General features: G+C 39.5%; 1 protein-coding gene across 1 annotated transcript; it reads left to right on the plus strand.

The window, feature by feature from the left end:
* Nucleotides 1-1,507: 1,507 nt before the first annotated feature.
* LOC128746245 (serine/arginine-rich splicing factor 4-like) lies at nt 1,508-8,124 on the plus strand (the record flags this gene model as incomplete). The annotated part of the gene is made up of 3 exons (XM_053843295.1): nt 1,508-1,522; nt 2,526-2,630; nt 8,059-8,124. Coding segments are annotated over exons 1-3 (186 nt in total), but the record flags the coding sequence as incomplete, so codon positions are not given.
* Nucleotides 8,125-23,125: the final 15,001 nt, after the last annotated feature.

Raw genomic sequence — 23,125 nt, forward strand, 5'->3', positions numbered from 1 at the left:
TTTGAAAACAATTTAACAAAATCAAGAACACAAACTATTACTTTCCTGCTACCTTACTGAAATTAAAGATTGTTTTTATTATCCATGGTTTCCCACGTTGAAAGGATTTTACCAATTCAATCCTATTTTATCAACAGCACCTCTTTTCACTACACTTCTAATGAAACGGCAAGCATGCGTATTCATACAGAGCCGTATTATAACCGAACACTACAGCTGTAGCACATTTTTCCAACACAGATATCAAATTTGCCCAGGTTTGATCGTCTCGCAGTAAAGAATTTGCGATCTGTTGGTACAACGAACTTGTGTCATTTTTTCTGGCACACTTCCCTAACACAGACATCAAATTGAACTAGGTTTATTCGCGTTCGTAAGAAATCTGTTGGCACGGGGGGGCTTTGTTACTCTTTCTGGCGTACTTTCCAAGCAAGGACATCAAAATGGTCTAGGTTTAACCGCGGTGTTAAGAAATCTTGTTGAAATGAGGAAACTTTGTCACTTGTTTTGGCGTACTTCCCAAGCACAGATATCAAATTGGTATAGGTTTGGATCATCGCAAAGAATCTTCCAACCACCAATCACGAAGCGAGAATTCTGGTAAAACATAAGTTCATTATTTTCAATTTTTCAATAGTTCAACATCAAGAATCCATACTTTTCTTCATTTGGGTCAATTCTTAGAAGATTTTCCGATCGATTGGCGTAAGAATGTTGAAAATCGATCGGAAAATCGCTGAGCTATTGGCGCTCAAAACCTTTCATTTTTCGTGACGCTCGCATTTTTCGATTTTTTGGAATGACACCCTATCTCAAAACTTGCCGTAAGACGTAGTCCTACGTCAAAAAAGAACACAAATGACGACATAAAGACGCCATCAAACTCGCCAAATGCCATGCTATGCCTATTTTTGTCATTTTCAATACAGTTGCTAAGAATACAAGACATCCCGACATCAGTTTGATAATTATAAGTACAGCTGCAGACTTGTTTAAGAGTAAATTAGTAAATCTAATTAATAATTTTGTTGTCTAGATTTAAATTTTATAAAAATTTTTAGGAAGAGTTAATTAATCTAAAGAAATGGAACAAAGGGAGCAGGAAGGAGACCTCGACCAGCGACCAGCGACCAGCGACCAGCGACTACAGACTAGGGACTAGAGACTAGAGATTATAGACTAAATACTAGAAACTATAGACTAGAGACTAGAGTTTAGAGACCAGAAACTAGAGTCTAGCGCAGAGTCTAAAAAACAAAGACAAAAAATAAAAGACTAGGGACTAATGAACAGGAACTAAAGAACACGGACTAAAGAACAGAGAGAAAAGACAAATGACGATAAACAAAAATCAAAGAGTCGAAGATTCAGAGTCAAAGAGTACAAGAAAGTTCCAAGGAAGTGATTACAAAAGTGACAAAAAAAGAGTCAAATAAATTGACAACGAAAATGTCGACGATATTTTCAACGAAAATATTAGGGAAGGTGGAGTCGAGCTTCCACGGAAATGGCACAGAAAATGGTAAAAAAGTGTCAAAAATATAAAAAAGTATCAAAGAAAAACAAGAAGGAAATCTCAAATAAAACATCAAAGCAAGATCCAAAGAAACTGCTCAAAAAGAACCATAGAAAGTGTCGAAAATGCTAGAGAAAGTGCAAACGAAGGAGTCAAAAAATTCTAATGAAAGTGCTAATGAAAGTGTAAAAAAATATTTAGGGAAAGGGTCAAAGAAAATGTCAGCAAAAATAGCAGAGAAAGTGTACAGAAAAATGTCAAACATAGTGTCAATACGAGTGCCGAAGAAGTTGTTAAAGAAGGTATCAAAAACAGTGTCATCGAAAGAATCAAAAAGAAAGTCAAAGAAAGAGTCAAAAAATAGAACCAGAACAGGAACCAAAAAGTGAAAGAAAGAATGAAAAAAGAGTCACAGAAACAGTCAAAGAAAGAGTCAAAGAAAGAGTCAAAGAAAGAGTCAAAGAAAGAGTCAAAGAAAGAGTCAAAGAAAGAGTCAAAGAAAGATTCAAAGAAAGAGTCAAAGAAAGAGTCACAGAAAGAGTCAAAGAAAGAGTCAAAGAAAGAGTCAAATAAAGAGTCAAAGAAAGAGTCAAAGAAAGAGTCAAAGAAAGAGTCAAAGAAAGAGTCAAAGAAAGAGTCAAAGGAAGAGTCAATGAAAGAGTCAAAGAAAGAGTCAAAGAAAGAGTCAAAGAAAGAGTCAAAGAAAGAGTGAAAGAAAGAGTCAAAGAAAGAGTCAAAGAAAGAGTCAAAGAAAGAGTGAAAGAAAGACTCAAAGAAAGAGTCAAAGAAAGAGTCAAAGAAAGAGTCAAAGAAAGAGTCAAAGAAAGAGTCAAAGAAAGAGTCAAAGAAAGAGTCAAAGGAAGAGTCAATGAAAGAGTCAATGAAAGAGTCAAAGAAAGAGTCAAAGAAAGAGTCAAAGAAAGAGTCAAAGAAAGCGTCAAAGAAAGAGTCAAAGAAAGAGTCAAAGAAAGAATCAAAGAAAGAGTCAAAGAAAGAGTCAAAGAAAGAGTCAAAGAAAGAGTCAAAGAAAGAGTCAAAGGAAGAGTCAATGAAAGAGTCAATGAAAGAGTCAAAGAAAGAGTCAAAGAAAGAGTCAAAGGAAGAGTCAAAGAAAGCGTCAAAGAAAGAGTCAAAGAAAGAGTCAAAGAAAGAGTCAAAGAAAGAGTCAAAGAAAGAGTCAAAGAAAGAGTCAAAGAAAGAGTCAAAGAAAGATTCAAAAGAAAGAGTCCAAGAAAGAGTTAAGGGGGCATAGTACTTTTTCAATACTAAAATATGAAATTTTTTTCTAAGTTTTAGCATATGTGTTTGAAGCCATTTGGATGCATTCCAAAAAATTACAAAGTTGCCGCTATTTGTACCGCGCGTGTCTGGAGCGGTTACACAGAGAATAACAACTTCAACACCGTTTTTCTCGAAACCAGATTTTCATAGTCATAAATGCTTCTTTTTTTGTTTAAAAGTTTATAACATTATCTAGTTTATTATCTAGGCTGGTAAATGGCTTGGTAATGCGTACCATCGGTGCCTTGTGCACCGGGCATAAAATAGACCCCACAGTGGTTCACAGCCTCTTACCTAGCAACTCCTACCCCAACCTCCTCGTGGTACCAGCCGGGATTCGAGCAACCTCGGGTGGAGATCGGGTAACCAACCCCGGTGGATACCAAGGTCGTATGCTGACAGGGGAGGAGGGCTCCTTCGAGCTACGTTGGCCCTCCGGCGATACTGTGGGGTTGGTTGCGGGCTTTGCAAGCCTGAACCACTAAAAAACCAAAGCAATGGACTCCGTAAGTAATAATAATAACTCTAATCGGAACAATCGGCAAAGACCCAGGCGACGAAAACGGACTAACGATTGGAAATTAGGAACATGGAACTGTCGGTCTCTAAATTTCCTCGGAAGTACCCACGTGCTTTCTAAAGAAGTGAAGAGCCGCAAGTTCGACATCGTAGCGCTGCAAGAGGTATGCTGGAAAGGAACGATGGTACGTACGTATAGAGATGGTCATACCATCTACCAGAGCTGCGGCAATACACACGAGCTGGGCACAGCTTTTATAGTGATGGGCGAGATGCAGAAGCGGGTGATCGGGTGGTGGCCGATCAACCCCCGAATGTGCAGATTAAGAATCAAGGGCCGATTCTTCAATATAAGCATAATTAACGTGCACAGCCCTCACCTCGGAAGTACCGATGATGACAAAGACGAATTCTACGCGCAGTTGGAGCGTGAATACGACCGCTGCCCAAGACATGATGTCAAAATTATCATCGGGGACTGTAATGCTCAGGTTGGTCAGGAGGAGGAATTCAAACCGGTGATTGGACGGTTCAGCGCTCACCCGCAAACGAACGAAAACGGCCTAAGACTTGTCGACTTCGCCGCCTCCAAGAACATGGCCATACGTAGTACCTTCTTCCAGCATAACCTCTACCATCGGTACACCTGGAGATCACCCAACCAAACAGAATCACAAATCGACCACGTTCTGATAGATGGTCGGCACTTTTCAGACATTATCGACGTCAGAACCTATCCGGGCGCTAACATTGATTCGGACCACTACCTAGTGATGGTAAGGATACGTCAAAAACTATCGGTTGTGAACAACATACGATACCGCCGCCCGCCACGGTATAATCTAGCGCGACTGAAGCAACCAGAGGTCGCCGAAAACTACGCGTTATCTCTCGAAACCGCGCTGCCGGAAGAGGGAGAGCTGGATGAAGCCCCTCTTGAAGACTGTTGGAATGCCGTGAAAACAGCCATTAACAGCGTAGCGGAGAACGTCCTAGGCAGTGTGGCACCGAATCGACGTAACGAATGGTTTGACGAAGAATGCCAGCAGATATTGGATGAGAAGAACGCAGCGCGGGTACAAATGCTGCGTAGAGCCACCCGTCAGAATGTGGAGCGATACAAACAGAAGCGGAGGCAGCAAACCCGACTCTTCAAGGAAAAGAAGCGCCACCAAGAGGAGAAGGAGTGCGAAGAACTCGAACAGCTGTACCGCTTTCACGACACACGGAAGTTCTATCAGAAACTCAACGGATCTCGCAAAGGCTTCGTGCCGCGGGCCGAAATGTGCAGAGATAAAGATGGAGGTATCTTGACTGATGACCGTGCGGTGATCGAAAGGTGGAAGCAGCACTACGATGAACACCTGAATGGCGTGCAGGCGGAAGACCATGATAGCGGAGGAAGTGACCACATTGGTGCAGCAAGCGACGAAGATGTGCCACCCCCATCGATAAGGGAAGTTAAAGAAGCCATCCAGCGGCTGAAGAACAACAAAGCAGCGGGAAAGGATGGCATTGGAGCGGAACTTATTAAAATGGGCCCGGACAAGTTGGCCGGCTGTCTGCATCAACTGATTGTCAAGATTTGGGATACGGAACGACTACCGGAGGAGTGGAAAGACGGGTTTATCTGCCCTATCTACAAGAAAGGTGATAAGCTGGATTGTGAGAACTACCGAGCCATCACTATCCTGAATGCCGCCTACAAAGTGCTGTCCCAAGTCCTCTTTCATCGACTATCGCCAATAGCCAATAGATTTGTGGGAAGTTACCAGGCCGGCTTCATGGAGGGTCGGTCTACAACAGACCAAATCTTCACCCTGCGGCAGATCCTCCAGAAGTGCCGCGAATTTCGAGTCCCCACGCACCACCTGTTCATCGATTTCAAAGCCGCATATGATAGCGTAAACCGACAAGAGCTATGGAAAATTTTGGACGAAAACGGCTTTCCGGGTAAGCTTACTAGACTTATCATGGCTACGATGGATGGGATCCAGTGCTGTGTGAGAATCTCGGGTGGATTATCGGACCCATTCGAATCTCGCAGGGGACTTCGACAAGGAGATGGTCTTTCCTGCCTGCTATTCAACATTGCGCTTGAAGGTGTTATAAGGCGAGCGGCGATCGAAATGCAGGGCACGATTTTCAATAAATCCAGTCAATTTATCTGCTTTGCTGACGACGTGGATGCTGTCGGCAAATCATTTGAGGCGGTGTAAGATCAGTACACCAGACTGAAACGCGAAGCAGAGAAGATTGGATTGCAGATAAATACGTCTAAAACGAAGTATATGCTGGCGGGCGGGACCGAGCGCGACAGGGCTCGCTTGGGCAGCACCGTGGTAATCGACGGGGATGAGTTCGAGGTAGTCGACGAGTTCGTATACCTTGGCTCGCTGGCAACAGAGGACAACAATACCAGCCGTGAGATTAAAAGACGTATTATCAGCGGAAGTCGGGCCTACTACGGACTCCACAAACACTTGCGGTCGAACAATATGAGCCCCCGTACAAAGTGCACACTGTACAAAACGCTAATTAGACCGGTTGTCCTCTACGGGCACGAAACGTGGACATTGCTAGAAGAGGACCTACGAGCACTCGGAGTTTTCGAACGGCGGGTGCTAAGAACCATCTTTGGCGGAGTGCAAGAGAACGGTGTATGGAGGCGAAGAATGAACCACGAGCTCGCGCGTCTCTACGGCGAACCAAGTATTCAGAAAGTGGTTAAAGCTGGACGGATACGTTGGGCAGGACATGTTGCTAGAATGCCGGACAACTATCCTGCAAAAATGGTTTTCGCATCAAATCCGGTAGGAACAAGACGAAGAGGGGCACAGCGAGCGAGATGGCAAGACCAGGTGGAGCGAGATCTGGCGAGCACTGGGTGCCCGCGGAATTGGAGATCAGTTGCCATGGACCGAAACAGATGGAGAAATTATACTGCGCAGGCCTTGTCATAAGACGTTAGGCCAATTAAGTAAGTAAGTAAGTAACATTATCTAGTCTTTGAACCATCCTTTTCACGATATTGTAATTTATGTATTTTTCAGAAACGTTTAAAGTTTATTTTTCGACTAAAAAAATTACTTTTTTGTTTGAATATCCGCCATTTTATTGTGCGTTCGAATTTTGAAAAAAGGATAAGTCAAAGACAAGAGAATTTTAAGTACTTTCATGTCGTTTTAGAATTTTTCATTTCGGATAAGCCCCCGAGCGGCAATCCATGGTACCGCAATTCATATTTTTTTCGAATGAGCATGTTCAAGGCCCAGCTAGTATTCTCATATGTATAAAGAAAGTAAAAATCAGCATTACGTACAGATATACATGCTAAATAAATCGTATTTCATGTACAAAATTGGCATATCCGTACTATTTTGGAGGCAATATACGTGATTACGAATAATTTTGAGCGTTACAACTATATAAGTATTTATATACGATAATATCCGATTAAGCGCGAGTCGCTCTGTACTACTCTACGATCCTCTTTTTTGATTAAAGCAGAGGAGCGTTTGGTGCGAAAAATGTTAGACTGAATACTGGGCAAGTTTCGATCTGCGGCTAAAACTCTACGATTTTGTGCTGAAAATCGTATGTATGTCAGTCATTATCATGGTATACGTCAGAAAATCAACTTGATCCTACTTTATCCAGCTTTAGTTACGATTTTGAGTTTGTTAGGAGATATTTACGATAGTTGTCGTACATTGATATACGAGTTGGTACTAGCTGGGGGAGCCGTAGAGGTGGGGGGAAGAGGTTGCCCTATGTAAAGAGATTGTAAAGATTACCATAAAATATAATGTTAGGAATGCAAAAAAAAACCGAATCGATTCGCCTTTCGTGTTATCGAGAAACAATTTTCGAAATAAGGCAAACAATATGATGTAAAAGGTACTATGCCTCCTTAAAGCAAAAATCAAAGAAAGAGGTAGACAAAGAATCATAGAGAAAATCATAGAAGGAGTAAAAAAAGAAGCAAAGAAAAAATCAAAAGTCGGAAGTCAAAAGTCAAAAGCAAAAGTTAAAAGTTAAAAGTTAAAAGTCAAAAGTCAAAAGTCAAAAGTCAAAAGTCAAAAGTCAAAAGTCAAAGGTCAAAAGTCAAAAGTCAAAAGTCAAAAGTCAAAAGTCAAAAGTCAAAAGTTAAAAGTCAAAAGTCAAAAGTCAAAAGTCAAAAGTCAAAAGTCAAAAGTCACAAGTCAAAAGTCCAAAGTCCAAAGTCCAAAGTCTAAAGTCCAAAGTCCAAAGTCCAAAGTCCAAAGTCCAAAGTCCAAAGTCCAAAGTCCAAAGTCCAAAGTCCAAAGTCCAAAGTCCAAAGTCCAAAGTCCAAAGTCCAAAGTCCAAAGTCCAAAGTCCAAAGTCCAAAGTCCAAAGTCCAAAGTCCAAAGTCCAAAGTCCAAAGTCCAAAGTCCAAAGTCCAAAGTCCAAAGTCCAAAGTCCAAAGTCCAAAGTCCAAAGTCCAAAGTCCAAAGTCCAAAGTCCAAAGTCCAAAGTCCAAAGTCCAAAGTCCAAAGTCCAAAGTCCAAAGTCCAAAGTCAAAAGTCAAAAGTCAAAAGTCAAAAGTCGAAAGTCAAAAGTCAAAAGTCAAAAGTCAAAAGTCAAAAGTCAAAAGTCAAAAGTCAAAAGTCAAAAGTCAAAAGTCAAAAGTCAAAAGTCAAAAGTCAAAAGTCAAAAGTCAAAAGTCAAAAGTCAAAAGTCAAAAGTCAAAAGTCAAAAGTCAAAAGTCAAAAGTTAAAAGTCAAAAGTCAAAAGTCAAAAGTCAAAAGTCAAAAGTCAAAAGTCAAAAGTCAAAATTAAGTCGAAAATTAAAAATCATGAAATAAAAACAAAATGTTAAATGCTGAAAGTTAGATTCCTGACCAAAATTCAAAGTTAGAGTAGAACATCTATTTTAATTTTTATTGTCTGCCAATAATTATTCTGGCCTGAGCATAATTGTGTAATTTTTTAAGACCGGCACTCTTGTTCGACTTCATGACTCAACTATTTCTGCTTTTCATACTTTGTTACAAACAACGTAAGTCAAGTTCAAGGTCGGTGTAAACTCAACTATAAAATGTTCCATTTGCTTTTACCAACACGAGTGGTTGCTGCTGGTTGTTGCTATTGCCATTTCAGCAATCGACAAGGAGCTCGTGGCTTGGGGTGGGTGATGAAGCCACCACTAAATTCCACGTGGTCACCGAGTTAATTTTCCACCCACCATCATCATCACCATCAACAGCAGCAACAGCGAAGGTATACACATTTGATGGCTCTCTGGCACTACATGTGCGGTCGGAAATAAACTCTCAACATCACCACACACACACGGATAGCTGACTCCGCAAATGTTGCTTCTGCTGCTCGCCGACTACCGCAACCACGACCGACCGCCGCAGTTTTCCGCCCTGGTGTGCTGTTGCAATGAATGTGTGAAATATTTCGACGCCAATCCTGCCCTACATTACGAGGGATTACCCCCGGTCGGCATCTATTTCACGCAACGTAGCGTCCGCACCGTCACCGTGCGTCGTCACCATTCATTCGTTGGATTGTGGAGTCCTTGCCCTCGGCACACCGTGCGGATCGAGCCCTCGGAGAGGCTTTCACACGCATGACTTGCGTTAATTATTATGAATGTGGAATTTTGGTTCCATTTGGAGTTGCTTTTGTGAATCTGTAACCGACAAACGGACGGAATGCGACGTCCTAAGGTAAGTGAGTTTCTTTTGTGCCCTGCGGGCTCGACGGTCGGCGGTCTAGAGAGTGCCTGATGGATAAGTCCCATTAGTGTGGTGCGGTTTACGGTGGTGGTGGGGAAAAGTATCGCACAACGCAGACCGACCATACTTGGTGGCGTGCAGAATGGCCATTTCCGCCTTCGCATGAGCGTGTTTTGCTCAGTCAAACGACCGTTATGACTACTTCCAGAGCTTTCGGTTTTGCGGTAAGCTAAGAAGGAAGGCCACATCTTGCCGGGTTGGCTGGAGTGTGCCGAAGTTAGAATGAATGCGTCAGAAATTAAACGTCCCTAACTAATCATATTCCGGAATAATAATTAATAATTATTTCGGTATCATTCGCGCAAAGCATGTAGAAAATCATTTAAAAATGCTCAACTAATTGTTAAAAATTAGAGATTTAGTTGAATTACTGCCGAACACGGCATTGGCAATAGAGAGGTTGACATTTTTAGCATCGCGAAACTTTACCAAACACTCCGCACACGTAATACATTCAATCTAACGTGTGTCCCTTCAGGCAGGGGCCAGACAACAGTTGATATGTCAGCAATTAACACAACAGCCAGCCCCACAGCCCGGCTGAAAGTAGCAGGATGTGTAAACGAGCCACACAGGAGGCGGCACCGTTACCCGAAAGTCAGCGATAATGGCTGGAAAACAGACGTGTGTCACAGAATTTTCTCACTTAACCACGAGCCAGCACTTTGACACGTTTCAGTCCGAGGGTTTGGGTAATTAATACTTCGCCTGTACTCCGGCACTCGGGGTTCGTGCTCCTCCGCTGCTGCTGGCAGCTTCTACTTCGGCAGGAGGCGACGCAATCTCGGGGTCCGGTTCGGGGTCGGCCGTAACTTCGTCGGAAGGGACAATAACCCTTCGTCATGAAACAGAACAGCCTCTAATTAGGGTTAGACAAAGAAACGCTCCATGTGTCCTTTCCGGAACTGTGCTGACAAAAAACCGATGACGCTGGCGGTCTTTCCGAGTAGATCGATTGATTAGTTTTGAAAGGTTATCGAGGGTTCGCTTCAGTATCAATTATCTGTTTCTATCCATCGCAATGGGGCGCTAATTTGTCGTTTGCGGGGCAGTTTCTTTTTCATTAACTTTCAAAGCGGTTGCCTGTTATCAAAGGAAATAGAATATTCTCGAACTAATTGAATTTAATTGAGTTTTTCATCGAACTGCTTATTAAGTAAATTAAAATGGGAATCTTTTTACGATAACTTGCACTAATACATGACCAGCAGGCATTTGCTATCCAAAGTCACATATTCCATAGGATTAGCCACCGTCATTATTTTTCCGGCAGCTGTAAAAATATCTTTCAATTTAACTTAAATAAGAAGCGTATAAATAACTCTACTTAAAAGTAATTTTCCACATTATTAATTTCCAAATGTATGAGTTAACAAAATTAAACTCAATTCTTAGAAAGTAAGAGCCAAAAAAGAGACTGAAAACAATAGCATCAAATAGAATCAATCATAAAGTCAATAAAAGGGAATACAAAACTAACCAAACAAAGAGTATCGAAGAGTCAAAATAGTATAAACAAAGCGCCGAAAAAAGTATTGAAGTAAGAGCTGTAGTATATCGGAAAAATGTTAAAGAAACTATCGAAATGCACCAAAAAACGGCAATGAAATTGCTAAAGAAAGTACCAAACACAATGTCAACGTAAGTGTCAAAGAAAAACTTAAAAAATGTCGAAAAATTTCCAAAGAAAGAGTCAACGAAAATGTCAGAGAAAGTTTTAACAAACAGCATCATAGAAGGAGTCAAAAAAAAGTATCAAAAAAGCACCAAAGAAACTACCAAGAAAAGTAAAAACAAAGCATAAGAAAATGTAAACAAAAATGTCAGTCAAAGAGTCTTAGAAAGTGTCAAAGAAGGAAAGGAGGTAGAAGTCAAAGGAGGTGTCAATATAGAAGATATTATCAAAGGAAGAGCCTGCTAGAAGAAGTACCTAAGGTAATAGACCGAATAGATAAATAAAACAATGCTTTGCTTTTCCCGTGTAAATCTTACGGGAGAAGTAAAGTAAACTCTTTTATTCATACGACCCAATACCAAAGAACGTATCAAAAATAGTATCATGGAAAGTGTTAAGCAAAAGGTCAAAAAAGTCTCAAAGAAAGTGTCGAAAAAAGCATAAAAAATCAATGAAAATGACAGGAAAAGTGTCAAAGAAAGAAGCATAAACATAAGTTTAAACAGGATGCCGCCCGTGTGCCGCTACTCCGTTACCAACCTGGGCCAACGAAAAAAAATTGCAACCAAAGAAAGTGTCGAAGAAGACAAAAAAATTATGCCCAAGAAAGTCTAAAAAGATCAAAGATCATGTTGAAGAAAGAGTCAAAGAAGATGTCTAAGAAACAATCAAAGACAGAGTCCAGAGTCCAGACAGAGAAAATGTCAGAGAAAGTGTTGAAAAAGTGCCCAAGAAAATATCAAAGCAACTGTTTAAAAGGTGCCGCGGAAAGAATCAAGAGAAACAAAAAAAGAGCAAACGAAAGCCTTAGAAATGTGCTAAAGAATGTGCCAATAAAAGTTTTAAAGAGAAAATCAAAGAATGTAACAAAAATAGTAAAAAGAAAATGTCAGAAAAGTGGTAAAGAAAAAGTCAAAATAGGATAAAAAAGCCAGTTTAAGAATAAAAAAAAAAATAAATAAAAACGTCAATAAACGGGTCAAAAAATTTAAAAAATCAAAGGAAAATTCGAAGAAAGAGTCAAAGACAGGGTTAAAGAAAAAGTAGAGTCCAAGAGAATCAGAGATAAACCTAGCAGAAAGTCAATATTGGAGTAAAAGAGAGAGTAAAAAGAGATGGAACTTAACACGATGTCAAAAAAGAGTCAAAGAAAAAGTCAAAGACGCAATCAAGAAAGAGTCAAAAACAGAGTCAAAGAAAGAGTCAAAAAAAGCATCAAAGAAAGCGTCATAGAGAGTCCAAAAAAGAGTTTAAAAAAGTATCGAAGAAAAAGTCAAATACATAGTTAAGGAAAAAGTGAAAGACGGCGTTAAAAAGAGCCAAAAATGCCAAAGAAATATCCTAAGAAAGTGTTAAAAACGGCACCATGGAAAGTATGAAAAAATTGTTAATTAAACGCCAAAGCAACTACCACAAAAGGTGTAAAAAAACTAAAATGTAAACAAAAATGTTAGAGAAAGCTTGCAAGAAAGCATCAAAAATGGTGTCAAAGAAACTATCAAAAACAGTATAACAGAAAATCTCAAAGAAAATGTCAGAAGTTCTGAAGGAAGAAAGCCTCATAGAAAAATCAAGGATATTATTAAAAAACTGTTAAAAAGAGGCGAGAAAAGTGTCAAAAAAAGTCAGATAAGATGCAAACGTACGTGAGAAAAATGTTGCACAGAAAGAGTTAAAGAAAGTGACAAACAAAATGTCAACCAAAATGTGTGAAAATGTGCGCAAGAAAGTATCAAAAACGTGTGGCAGAAAGTAAAAACAAGCAATCAACGAAAGAGTCAGAAAAATTGTGCAAAAAGTGTCATTGACAGATAGATATAACCAAAGATTGAATCAAAAAAGGGTTAAAAAAGAACCAAAAATATCCAAAGAAAATGTCAAACAACGATTCAAAGGAGGAGTTAAAAAAGGGGTCAAAAGGAGAGAGAGAGAGTCAACAAAAGAACCAGAAAGTAAAGAATCACGGATAGGTCGTCCAAAAGTCATCCATGAGTCATCCAGGGGTCATCCAGTCATCCAAGCGTCTTTCTGGAGTCATCCAAGTGTTGTCCAAGAGTTGTCTGAGAGTGATCCAAAAGTCTTCCAATAGTCGTCCAGAAGTCATCTAAGAGTTGTGCAGGTATCATTCGGGGGTCGTTCAAAAACCGACCAGGAGTCGTCTAAAAGTCGTACAAAAGCCGTCTTATAGTCGTTTAGGTATCGACTAAGAATTGACTAAGAGTCGTCTAAGGGTCGTCTAAGAGTCATCTTCGAGTAGTCTAATAGTCGTTCGAGAATTATACAAGAGTCATCCAGGTATCATACAAGTGTCATGCAAAAGCCGTTGAAAAGTCATCTAAGAGTCGTCCAAAAGTTGTCCTAGTCCATGGATCGTCCACGACTTATTCATGAGCCATCCAAGCGTCTTCCTAGAGCCATCCAAGAGTCGTCCGAAAGCCTTCCAAGAGCCGACTTAGGGACGTCGCCCAACAGTCGTCCAATAGTCATGCAGGAGTCGTATAAAAGCCATCTAAGAGTCGATCATGTATCATCTGAGTGTCGTCCAAGAAACATCTGAGAGCATTCTCAGAGTCGTCCGAAAGTCTTCCAGTACTTGTTCAAATGTCGCCCAAGAGCCGTCTAAGAGTCATCTTAGAGACGTTTTAGATTCGATCAAATGTCACCCCAGATTCGTCCAACAATCGTCCCGGTCAAGGAGTTTAAAGTTCTCCACAACTTATCCATGGGTCATTCAGGAGTTACTCTAGAGTCGTCGTTACAGTCATCCAAGAGTCGATTTAGACTCGTATAAGAGTCGTCTAAGTCATCCGAGTGCCGTCCAAGAGCCGTTGAAGAGTAGCCTTAGAGTTGACTAAGTGTCGTCCGAGAGTTGTCTAAGAGTGATCCAAAAGTCTTCCAATAGTCATCCAGAAGTCGTCTAAGAGTCGTCCAGGTATCATTCGGGGGTCGTCCAAAAACCGACCAGGAGTCGTCTTAAAGTCGTACAAAACCTGTCTTATAGTCGTTTAGGTATCGACTAAGAGTTAATTAAGACTCGTCTAAGGGTCGTCTAAGAGTCATCTTCGAGTAGTCTAATAGTCGTTCGAGAATTATCCAAGAGTCATCCAGGTATCATACGAGTTTCGTGCAACAGCCGTTGGAAAGTCGTCTAAGAGTCGTCTAAAAGTGGTTCTAGTTCAGGAGTCATCTAAGAGTCGTTTAAGTGTCGTCCACAATTTATTCATGAGCCATCCAAGCGTCTTCCTAGAGCCATCCAAGGGTCGTCCGAAAGCCTTCCAACAGTCGTCCTAGGGACGTCTAAGAGTCGCCCAAAAGTCGTCTAATCCAGCCAGGAGTCGTTTAAGAGTCAACTAAGAGTCGTTCATGTATCATCTGAGTGTCGTCCAAGATCCATCTGGGGGTCATCGAAGAGTCGCCCAAGAATCATCTGAGAGCATTCTCAGAGTCGTCCAAAAATCTTCCAATATTTGGTCGAGTGTCGCCCAAGAGCCGTCTAAGAGCCATCTGATAGACGATTTAGAGTCGATCAAGTGTCACCCGAGATTCGTTCAACAATTGTCCAAGTCAAGGAGTTTAAAGTTCTGCACAACTTATCCATGGATCATCCATGAGTTATCCTAGAGTCGTCCAAGAGTTATACAAGAGTCGATTTAGACTCGTATAAGAGTCGTTCAAGTCATCCGAGTGCTGTCCAAGAGCCGTTGAAGAGTCGTCTTAGAGTCGACCAAGTGTCATACGAGAGTCGTCAAGGAGTCGTCAAAGTTCAGGACTCATCTAAGAATCGTCAACGACTGGCCCATGAGTAATCCAGGTTGTGTCCAGAAGTCATCCAAGAGTCGTCTAAGAGTTGTCTGAGAGTTATCTCAGAGTCATCTAAGAGTCGTCTTAAAATCGTCCTAGTTCAGGAGTCATCTAAGGATCGTCCACGACTTATCCATGAGTCATCAAAAAATCATTCAAGAGTTTTCCATGAGTCATCTAAGCGTCTTCCTAGAGTCATCCAAGGACCATCGGAAGTCACCCAAGAGTTGTCTTAGATTCGTCCAAAATACGTCTAAGAGTCATACAGAAGTCGTTTAAGAGTCTTCGTCTTAGGGACGTCTAAGAGTCGCCCAATGGTCGTCCAATAGTTATCCAGGAGTCGTTTAAGAGTAATCTAAGAGTCGTTCATGTATCATCCGAGGATCGTCCGAGATCCATCTAGGGGTCATCTTAGAGTCGTCCAAGAATCATCTGAGAGTCATCTCAAAGTCGTCCAAAAGTCGTCAATACTTGTTCGAGTGTCGCCCAAGTGCCATCTAAGAGTCTTAGAGACGTCTTAGTGTCGATCAAATGTCAGCCGAGATTCGTCCAACAATCGTCCAAGTCAAGGAGTTTAAAGTTCTCCATAACTTATCCTTGGGTCATCCAGGAGTTATCCTAGAGTCGTCCAAGAGTTATCCAAGAGTCAGTTTAGACTCGTATAAGAGTCGTCCAAGTCATCCGAGTGCCGTCCAAGAGCCGTTGAAGAGTCGCCTTAGAATCGATCAAGTGTCGTCCAAGAGTTGCCTAAAAGTCATCCAAAAGTCTTCCAATAGTCATCCAGACGTCGTCTAAGAGTCGTCCAGGTATCATTCGGGGGTCGTTCAAAAACCGACCAGGAGTCGTCTAAAAGTCGTACAAAAGCCATCTTATAGTCGTTTAGGTATCGACTAAGAGTTAACTAAGAGTAGTCTAAGGGTCGTCTAAGAGCCATCTTCGAGTAGTCTAATAGTCGTTCGAGAATTATTCAAGAGTCATCCAGGTATCATACGAGTGTCGTGCAGAAGCCGTCAAAAAGTCGTCTAAGAGTCGTCCAAAAGTTATTCTAATTCAGGAGTCATCTAAGAGTCGTCTAAGTGTCGTCCACGACTTATCCATGAGTCATCCAAGCGTCTTCCTAGAGCCATCCAAGGGTGGTCCGAAAGCCATCCAAGAGTCGTCTTAGGGACGTCTAAGAGACGCCCAATAGTCGTCCAATAGTCATCCAGGAGCCGTTTAAAAGTCAAGCCGTGTCGTCCAAGATCTATCTAGGGGTCATCTAAGAGTCATCCAAGAATCATCTGAGAGTATTCTCAGAGTCGTCCAAAAATCTTCCGATACTTGTTCGAGTGTCGTCCAAGAGCCGTCTAAGAGTCATCTTAGAGACGTTTTAGAGTCGACCAAGTGTCACCCGAGATTCGTTCAACAATTGTCCAAGTCAAGGAGTTTAAAGTTCTCCACAACTTATCCATCCAGGAGTTATTCAGGGTCATCCAGCAATTATCCTAGAGTCGTCCAAGAGTCATTCAAGAGTCTTTTTAGACTGGTATAAGAGTCGTCCAAGTCATCCGAGTGCCGTCCAAAAGCCGTTGAAAAGTCGCCTTAGAGTCGACCAAGTGTCACCCGAGAGTCGTCTAAGAGTCGTCAAAGCTCAGGAGTCACCTAAGAGTCGTCAGCGACTGGCCCATGAGTAATCCAGGAGGTGTGCAGAAGTCATCCAAGAGTCGTCTAAAAGTTGTCTGAGAGTTTTCTCAGAGTCATCTAAGAGTCGTCTTAAAGTCGTCCAAGAGTCGTCCTAGTTCAGGAGTCATCAAAGAATCGTCCACGAGTTATCCATGAGTCATCCAGAAGTCGTTCAAGAGTCGTTCTAGAGTCGTCCATGCGTCCATCTAAGCGTCTTCCTAGAGTCAGCCAAGGATCGTCGGAAGTCATCCAAGAGTTGTCTTAGAGTCGTCAAAAATTCATTTAATAGTCATCCAGAAGTCGTTTCACAGTCGTTCAAGAGTCGTTCTAGGATCGTTGAGGTGTCACTAAAACGCTATCTGAGAGTCGTATATGAGTCGTATAAGAACCGTCTGAAAGTCGTCCATTACTTGTTGCTCAAGAGTCGTCTAAGAGACGTCTTAGAGTCGACCAAGTGTCATCCGAGGTTCATTCATGAGTCGTGCAAGTCAAAGCATCTAAAGATCACTACGATTTATCTCTACGCGTCATCCAGGATTCATCTCAGAGTCATCCCCGAGTCGTCAAAGAGCAATCCAAGAATCGTCTTAGAGATTCAACCGTTGTCCAAAAGTCATCCAAGAGTAACTAAGAGGCATTCAAAAGTCGTCCAAGAGTCATCCAGGTGCGCATGGTTGCTTGTTAATCGTGTAGAACTGCGAGTTATAAAACACTCCTGATGGAACTGCTCGAACTCAAGCAAGGCAACCGATAAACGCAAAAATGTTCAAGATTATAGTCCACCCTCTCTCCAATTAGGGTCAATTGGAAAAGCACTTCAATTTTCACGATTGGTTTAGCCGCATCCATTCCGGATGCTTCGCGGATTTATTATCGCCTCAACGGAAGATAAAACAGCTAGTTGGTGTGATGTTTACGAGTACCATTAAACAATAAACCGAAGAAAAACAATTTAAAAGAAAAGTGCATAGATTAGTCTTACCTCTGCTAGGGGGGCGGAAAAGAAAAACTCCTTCTGCCTTGTGTTTATAAATTTGCTTATAAATTAATCAGATAAATTTTAATTAAAAAGCTAAACTTTTCTTTTTACTCCTGAGTTTTTCTCTTTGTTTAATTTTATGGCGGTTTGGAACTGTTTCTTGCTTGCTTGCTGGTGCTATGTTCGAGCCGGAAATGCTGCACTTTGGACATTATTTACACTGCTTGCTTGCTTGCTTGCTTGTAGTTTGCAGAGAAGAGAGAGAGAGAAAAAAAAACGCAGATAAAAAGTACGTCACAAATACGGATAAGCGCAGCGTGAAGTTTCCTTCTATTTTAAATCTTGATGAGATGCAAAGTTGCATTCGGAATGAGGAAACGATGAAAGTGCAAGCGTGTTCTTTGACGGGTTAGCTGCTGCCCCTCCAGCGTAACGGAAATTCATTTGTTGACACTGAAGAGCAACAATTTGGTCGTCCGGTCCGCTTTGGCGAATTAAAATTAGTCAAACTTCTTTTCTTTTCGCAGATCGAATTCTTTTCCCCTAAAAGAGTGATAATTAAACGAACAAATATTGTCGTCAGTGTTGTGATATGCAATCGACGTTTCTGTTTGAAAAGAGTCAATGCCATTACAAGATCATTAGGGATCCTAAAATGGAAACCAATTAGTAAAGCCATGCGCATCATCTCGTTTGTGATTAGTTCCGTTTGATTTCTGAAAAGCGTGACAATTTCTTTGCACTGATTCTGGTGCTTCCGAAACATGGAACGTAAAAAAGAATCTTTTTTTTTTCGTTTACAGACAACGATGAGTACACTGGATGTCATCACAGTAATTACAAAGAGAAGGACAAATAAGAGCCTGTTGGAGCGCAAGCAAAATCTGGTAATGGAAAGACTCTGTTGGTGTTTTTACGAACAGAAAAATTCGTTAACATCAGATGGAAGAATGACTGATTACAAGGTTTTACGTCATTTTCAGAAACTTTTAGACTAATTAATCATGAGTGAAGAAAATTTTCCTGAAATTTTATTAATTATTGGTCCAGAATTTCACTCAGTTAAACTTAAACATTTTATGGAAACAGCGACTATTTGCGAAGCACCAATAATAATTAAAAATTGAAATTTGCAACTTGCAATATGCAACAAAATTTGCAACTATTTATTGCACCATTCGTTAAAAAAACTATGCTAACTATCTGCTTTCAACACACAGGTCAATTTAATTGCGAAAGCTGCTCAAATATTAGCCAAATATGATGGCAAACAATCCGAAATGATGCGCTTACAACGAAAAACATTTGTTTAACACTTTTCAAATCACTTCAGCAAATACATCGGCATCAGACTCATCTGGATCCTGCTGCTGCTACTGAAACGCGCGATTAAACGGGCAGATGATGATAATGTTTGGCACTTTTGACACGTACCCGGGCGGTGGCGGTGTAGGCACTCTCGCGTCGATAAATGACTGTTTGAACAACCGGACTGTTCAATTAACATCCGTCGATGTTCTGACTTTCCGACTTCGCTCTCGCCCGCCCTCGACACCCAAACCGGGAATACAAAGTGTCATCGTGCCGTACGTCAAATTATGATGGGTACTTTCGGGAGAGGGGCGACACAGCATACATCCATCCGAATGGTGATAGTGGATGGCACCAATAGAGAAGTGTTTTAAATTAAATTTTGAAACAATGGTTTAAGTCGCATCGAAAAGATTCAAAATTTTGCAGTAGAATTAAAATTTGCTAATGCTTGAAATATGTTTTCGATATCTAAAACCAGAAAAAAGCAGTGAATTGAAAAAGCGTAACAAAGCAGAAATATCTCTTTTCAAAATATAAGTCAATTTATGATCTGCACAGTTCAGTGATGAAATAGTGTGGCTATAGTGTGGAATTATAAAAGAAAACTTGAATATTGTGGTTCATGCCATTGCAAAAGTCAAAAAAAAATCATATCAAATAGTCGATAAAGGAAGAAAGCGAGTAAGGAGTCAAAAATGCCCCAAAACTTAATCAAAAATTAGTACTTTAAACTTTAAACCATAATCAACATAGTGTAAAAGAAATAAAAAAAGAGTTTAAAAATAATCAAAAATAATTGACAAAAAAGAGTCAACGCGTCAATAAAGAGCCATAGAGACGCGTCAATAGAGTCAAAATCGTGACTGAAAGGAGTTCAAAAGAATTTCAGTAGACGGTCAAAAATGAGTCAAAAATAGAAACAAATCGAAAAAGCGATGAAGTCAACAGATTTAAAAAACAGTCAAAACCAAAATAAAAATTTAGGCAAAATTTTTTAAAAAAGAGTGTAAAATATGACAAAAAGAAGCAAAAATGGTAAAAATAAAATGAATCAGAGAATAACCAAAGAAAAGTTAAAGAATCAAAAAGAGTCCAAAGGGTCGAATAATCAAAATAAAAGTCATAAGAATTAAAAACAAAGCAAAAAGGAGTACAATTGCCAAAAAAGGCAAAAACTCGAAAAATGTTACAAAAATCTCATAGAATTGAAATAGTTTATACGTCAAAATGAGTCAGAAATTAATAAAAAGTAAAAAGTAACATTCAAAAAAGATTTAACAAATAGTCATAAAATAGACACAGAGAGCCAATAAAGAGCCATTAGTTGCATTTGACTTCAGAGCAGAGTCGGAAATGAAACGAGAAAGGGCTAAAAAAGAATCAAAAAATGAAAACAGAGGAGTCAAAACTGATTCAAAAATAAAAACAGTAACAAAACAGGGTCGAAAAGAAGACAATAGAATTTGAAAAAGGGGTCTACGGCTACCCAAGAATGAGTCAAAGAGAGTTATAACAAGGCAAAAACGAGGAAAAAATGATTTGAAAAACTCAGAGAACAGTCAAAATAAGTCTAACAGGGCCACGGAATCTAAACCAGAGTCCAAATATTTCAAACAAGTCAAGGCTTCCCTACTTCAGTATACGCAATAAAATCGAATCAAATCAATAAAATCAATCGAAAATATATAAAAAAAAAGTCAACAAAGAGTATTCAAAAAAAAGTCAGACGTAGGAAAAAAACGAAAAAAATCTCAATGAATGAAGGTAAAAAAATCGAAAAAAAGTCAAAACCGAGTCAGAAATAAATGAAAAGAAACAAAGTTATGTTTGAAAGTGTCGGAAAATCAAACAAGAGTTTAAAAATAGTCAATAAAGAGCCAATAAAGACCTACAGCAGAGTGAAAAAGTCAAAACGATTTAAAAATAAAAATAAACGCGTTAAAACGTTAAAAGCGTTAAAAAAAAGGCAAAAAATGCAAAAGAAAGTCGAAAAAAGTCAAAAGTAAATCATAGAAAACGCTAAAATTATTATTCGAAAGATTTGATTTTCTTGAAGAGACAAAATTAGAATGAAATAACCAAAGAAATAAAATGAGAATCAGAAAAAGTTCAAACAGTTCAAAAAAGCCAGTTGACAGTTGACAAAAATTTAAAAATGTCTCCAAAATTAGTTACGTTATGGTCAAAGATTCGAGAAAAAAGCACAAAAAGACTCAAAAATGAGTAAGAAATTAATTAAAGGAGCCAAAACCCAACCAACCCAAAGTGTCAAAACGCTATCAAATGCGTTGATTAAAAGCAGTTTAAAAATAATCAATAAAGTGTGTAAAAATTATCAACAACAATGTCAAAAATTAGTAAAACAAAAGTTTAAAAATTAACATACCTACCGTAAAATTGAGTCAAAAACTAAAAACAATTTAAAATAATAGCCAAAATAGAATAAAAGCGGTCAAAACAAGTGAAAACACAAGAACTCTAAAAACGTCACAGAATTCACCTCATAACAGGGTTAAGTGCCGAAAACGAAACAATAATAAATGAAAAAAGTCAAGTCACAATCAAAGAGAAGTCAACAAATTTAAAAAAACAGTTTAAAGAGAATCAAAAAAGGTATAAAAAAGAATTACGTAGTCCCAAACAATCAAAACAAGGCGCATAATAGGGTGAAAAGTTCGTTCGTAACAAGTCAAACAGTTAAAAAACAGTCAGAAAGTTGAAAAAAGTCCCAAGAATTAGTCACGCGCTGGCCAAAGAGTCGAGTCAAAAATAAGTCTGAAATGAGTAAAGGGAGTCAAAGTGCAACCGAAAATGTGCCAAGACGTCAAGCATGAAAAGCAGTTTAAAATTAATCAATATATGGTTAAAAAATTATCAACAGCAGCGTCACATATGAGGCGAAAAAGAATTAAGAGAGAACCAACATACTGTCAAAAACGAGTCGAAAGCAAAAACAATTTAAAACAAAAAAAAAACAGTCAAAATAGTCTTAAAGCGGTCAAAACAAGAAAAAAAACAAAATCAAGAAGTTGCAAAATGAAAAAAAAATGGTTAAGAGACAAACGAGACAATAACAAGCAAAGAGAGAGTCAAGACCAGGGCTTGAAAAGGGATCGCAAGTTGAATGTGACTGCCGTGAATGCGAACTTTCCGCATTCAAATTCCGCTTTTTGAACGATCATTTGACTGTTTTTGGAATCCAGTCAATCTGCCGCTTGCGCTGCTACCGTCTTACAATTCATGCGGCATCTCAGCAAAAGCAAACAGTCGATCTCCCGTTTTGCTTTGCGCTTTGAGAATATAAACTGCAAACTGACTGGAAGCATATGGTGACGTATTTTTTCGTTTCTCTTTTTGTCTCCAAATCGGCTGCTCACAGTGATAGTTTGTCACCCGGACGTCGGTCCGACGCAAGCAAAATATTCGTTTGTGTTGGACGGAGTCCGACCGACTTCTTCCATGCACATGTAGTGGTTGTTTTTTTGTAGTATTGAATCATACGATTGTGCGGTTGCTTTTCGTTAGCGTGGTGATTGCCAGTCATTTGACTGTTTTGCAGTCATTCGCTGCTCTAAACGGTAAAGGCAACTTGATCGAAACGAAAATGTCAAAAAGCTCTAGAACGTGGTCGTTCTGCTGCGTGCCATCGGCGTTTGACTGAGCAAACTGCCAGTTGTGTTATGCATAGCGTTCGTATTCCACCTCTAAACGGACGGTGTGAACTTGAATGCGCTTGCGAACTTGAATGCGAAAGTCAACAAATCAAAAAAGTATAGAAGAAAGAAAGGAACAAAAGAATATTAAAAAGAGTTAATAGTAAATGAATAGTAAGTCTCAACGCGGAAAAATAAAAAGATAAAAACAAAAACATAGCGTATAAAAGAAGTTAATAAATTCGAAAAAGTCAAAAACTCAACAATTCAAAAAAGTCTCGAAAAAGAATCAAGAATCGAAGAAAGGGACAAAAACGAGTTAAAAATAATTTTTTGGTTTGTTTTGTTTTGCGCAATCATAAAAATTGCCAAAAATCACTAAAAACTATCAATAAAGAGCCACAGTAAAGTCAAAAAAATTGAAAAAGAGTTGAAAAAGAGTCTATTGGCAGTCAAAAATAAAAATAAAATACTCATAACGGACTCAAAAAACAAAAAAAAACATCAATCCAAGAAGGACTGGAAAAATATCAAAAACAGTGCAAGAAAATATCAAAAAGACATAAAAAAGGTCGAAAGCTAATCATGGAAGACACAAAAAAATTCAAAAAATCATCGGATAAGAATCAAACCAAATTTAAAAATCAAAAACTACCTGGTCAAAACAGAGTCAAAAAAAAAACTTTAAAACAAGTCAAAACGAAGTCAAACAGTTCTAAAAGGACAAAAAAGTTTCAAAACTTAGTCACGAAATGGCCAAAGAATCGAGAAAAGAGTATAAAAATGAGTCAGGAATGAGTAGGAGTCAAAACGCAGCCAAAAAAGTGTTAAAACGCAATCAAAAAATAGTCAAAGCATTAATATCAACAAACTGTTGTAAAATTATCAAAAACAGAACTAAACATGAGGTGAAAAAGAGCTAAAAGTGAATCAATATACCGTCAAAAAAGAGTC

This window comes from Sabethes cyaneus, chromosome 1 (genome assembly GCF_943734655.1).
Source record: "Sabethes cyaneus chromosome 1, idSabCyanKW18_F2, whole genome shotgun sequence".
Taxonomy (NCBI): domain Eukaryota; kingdom Metazoa; phylum Arthropoda; class Insecta; order Diptera; family Culicidae; genus Sabethes; species Sabethes cyaneus.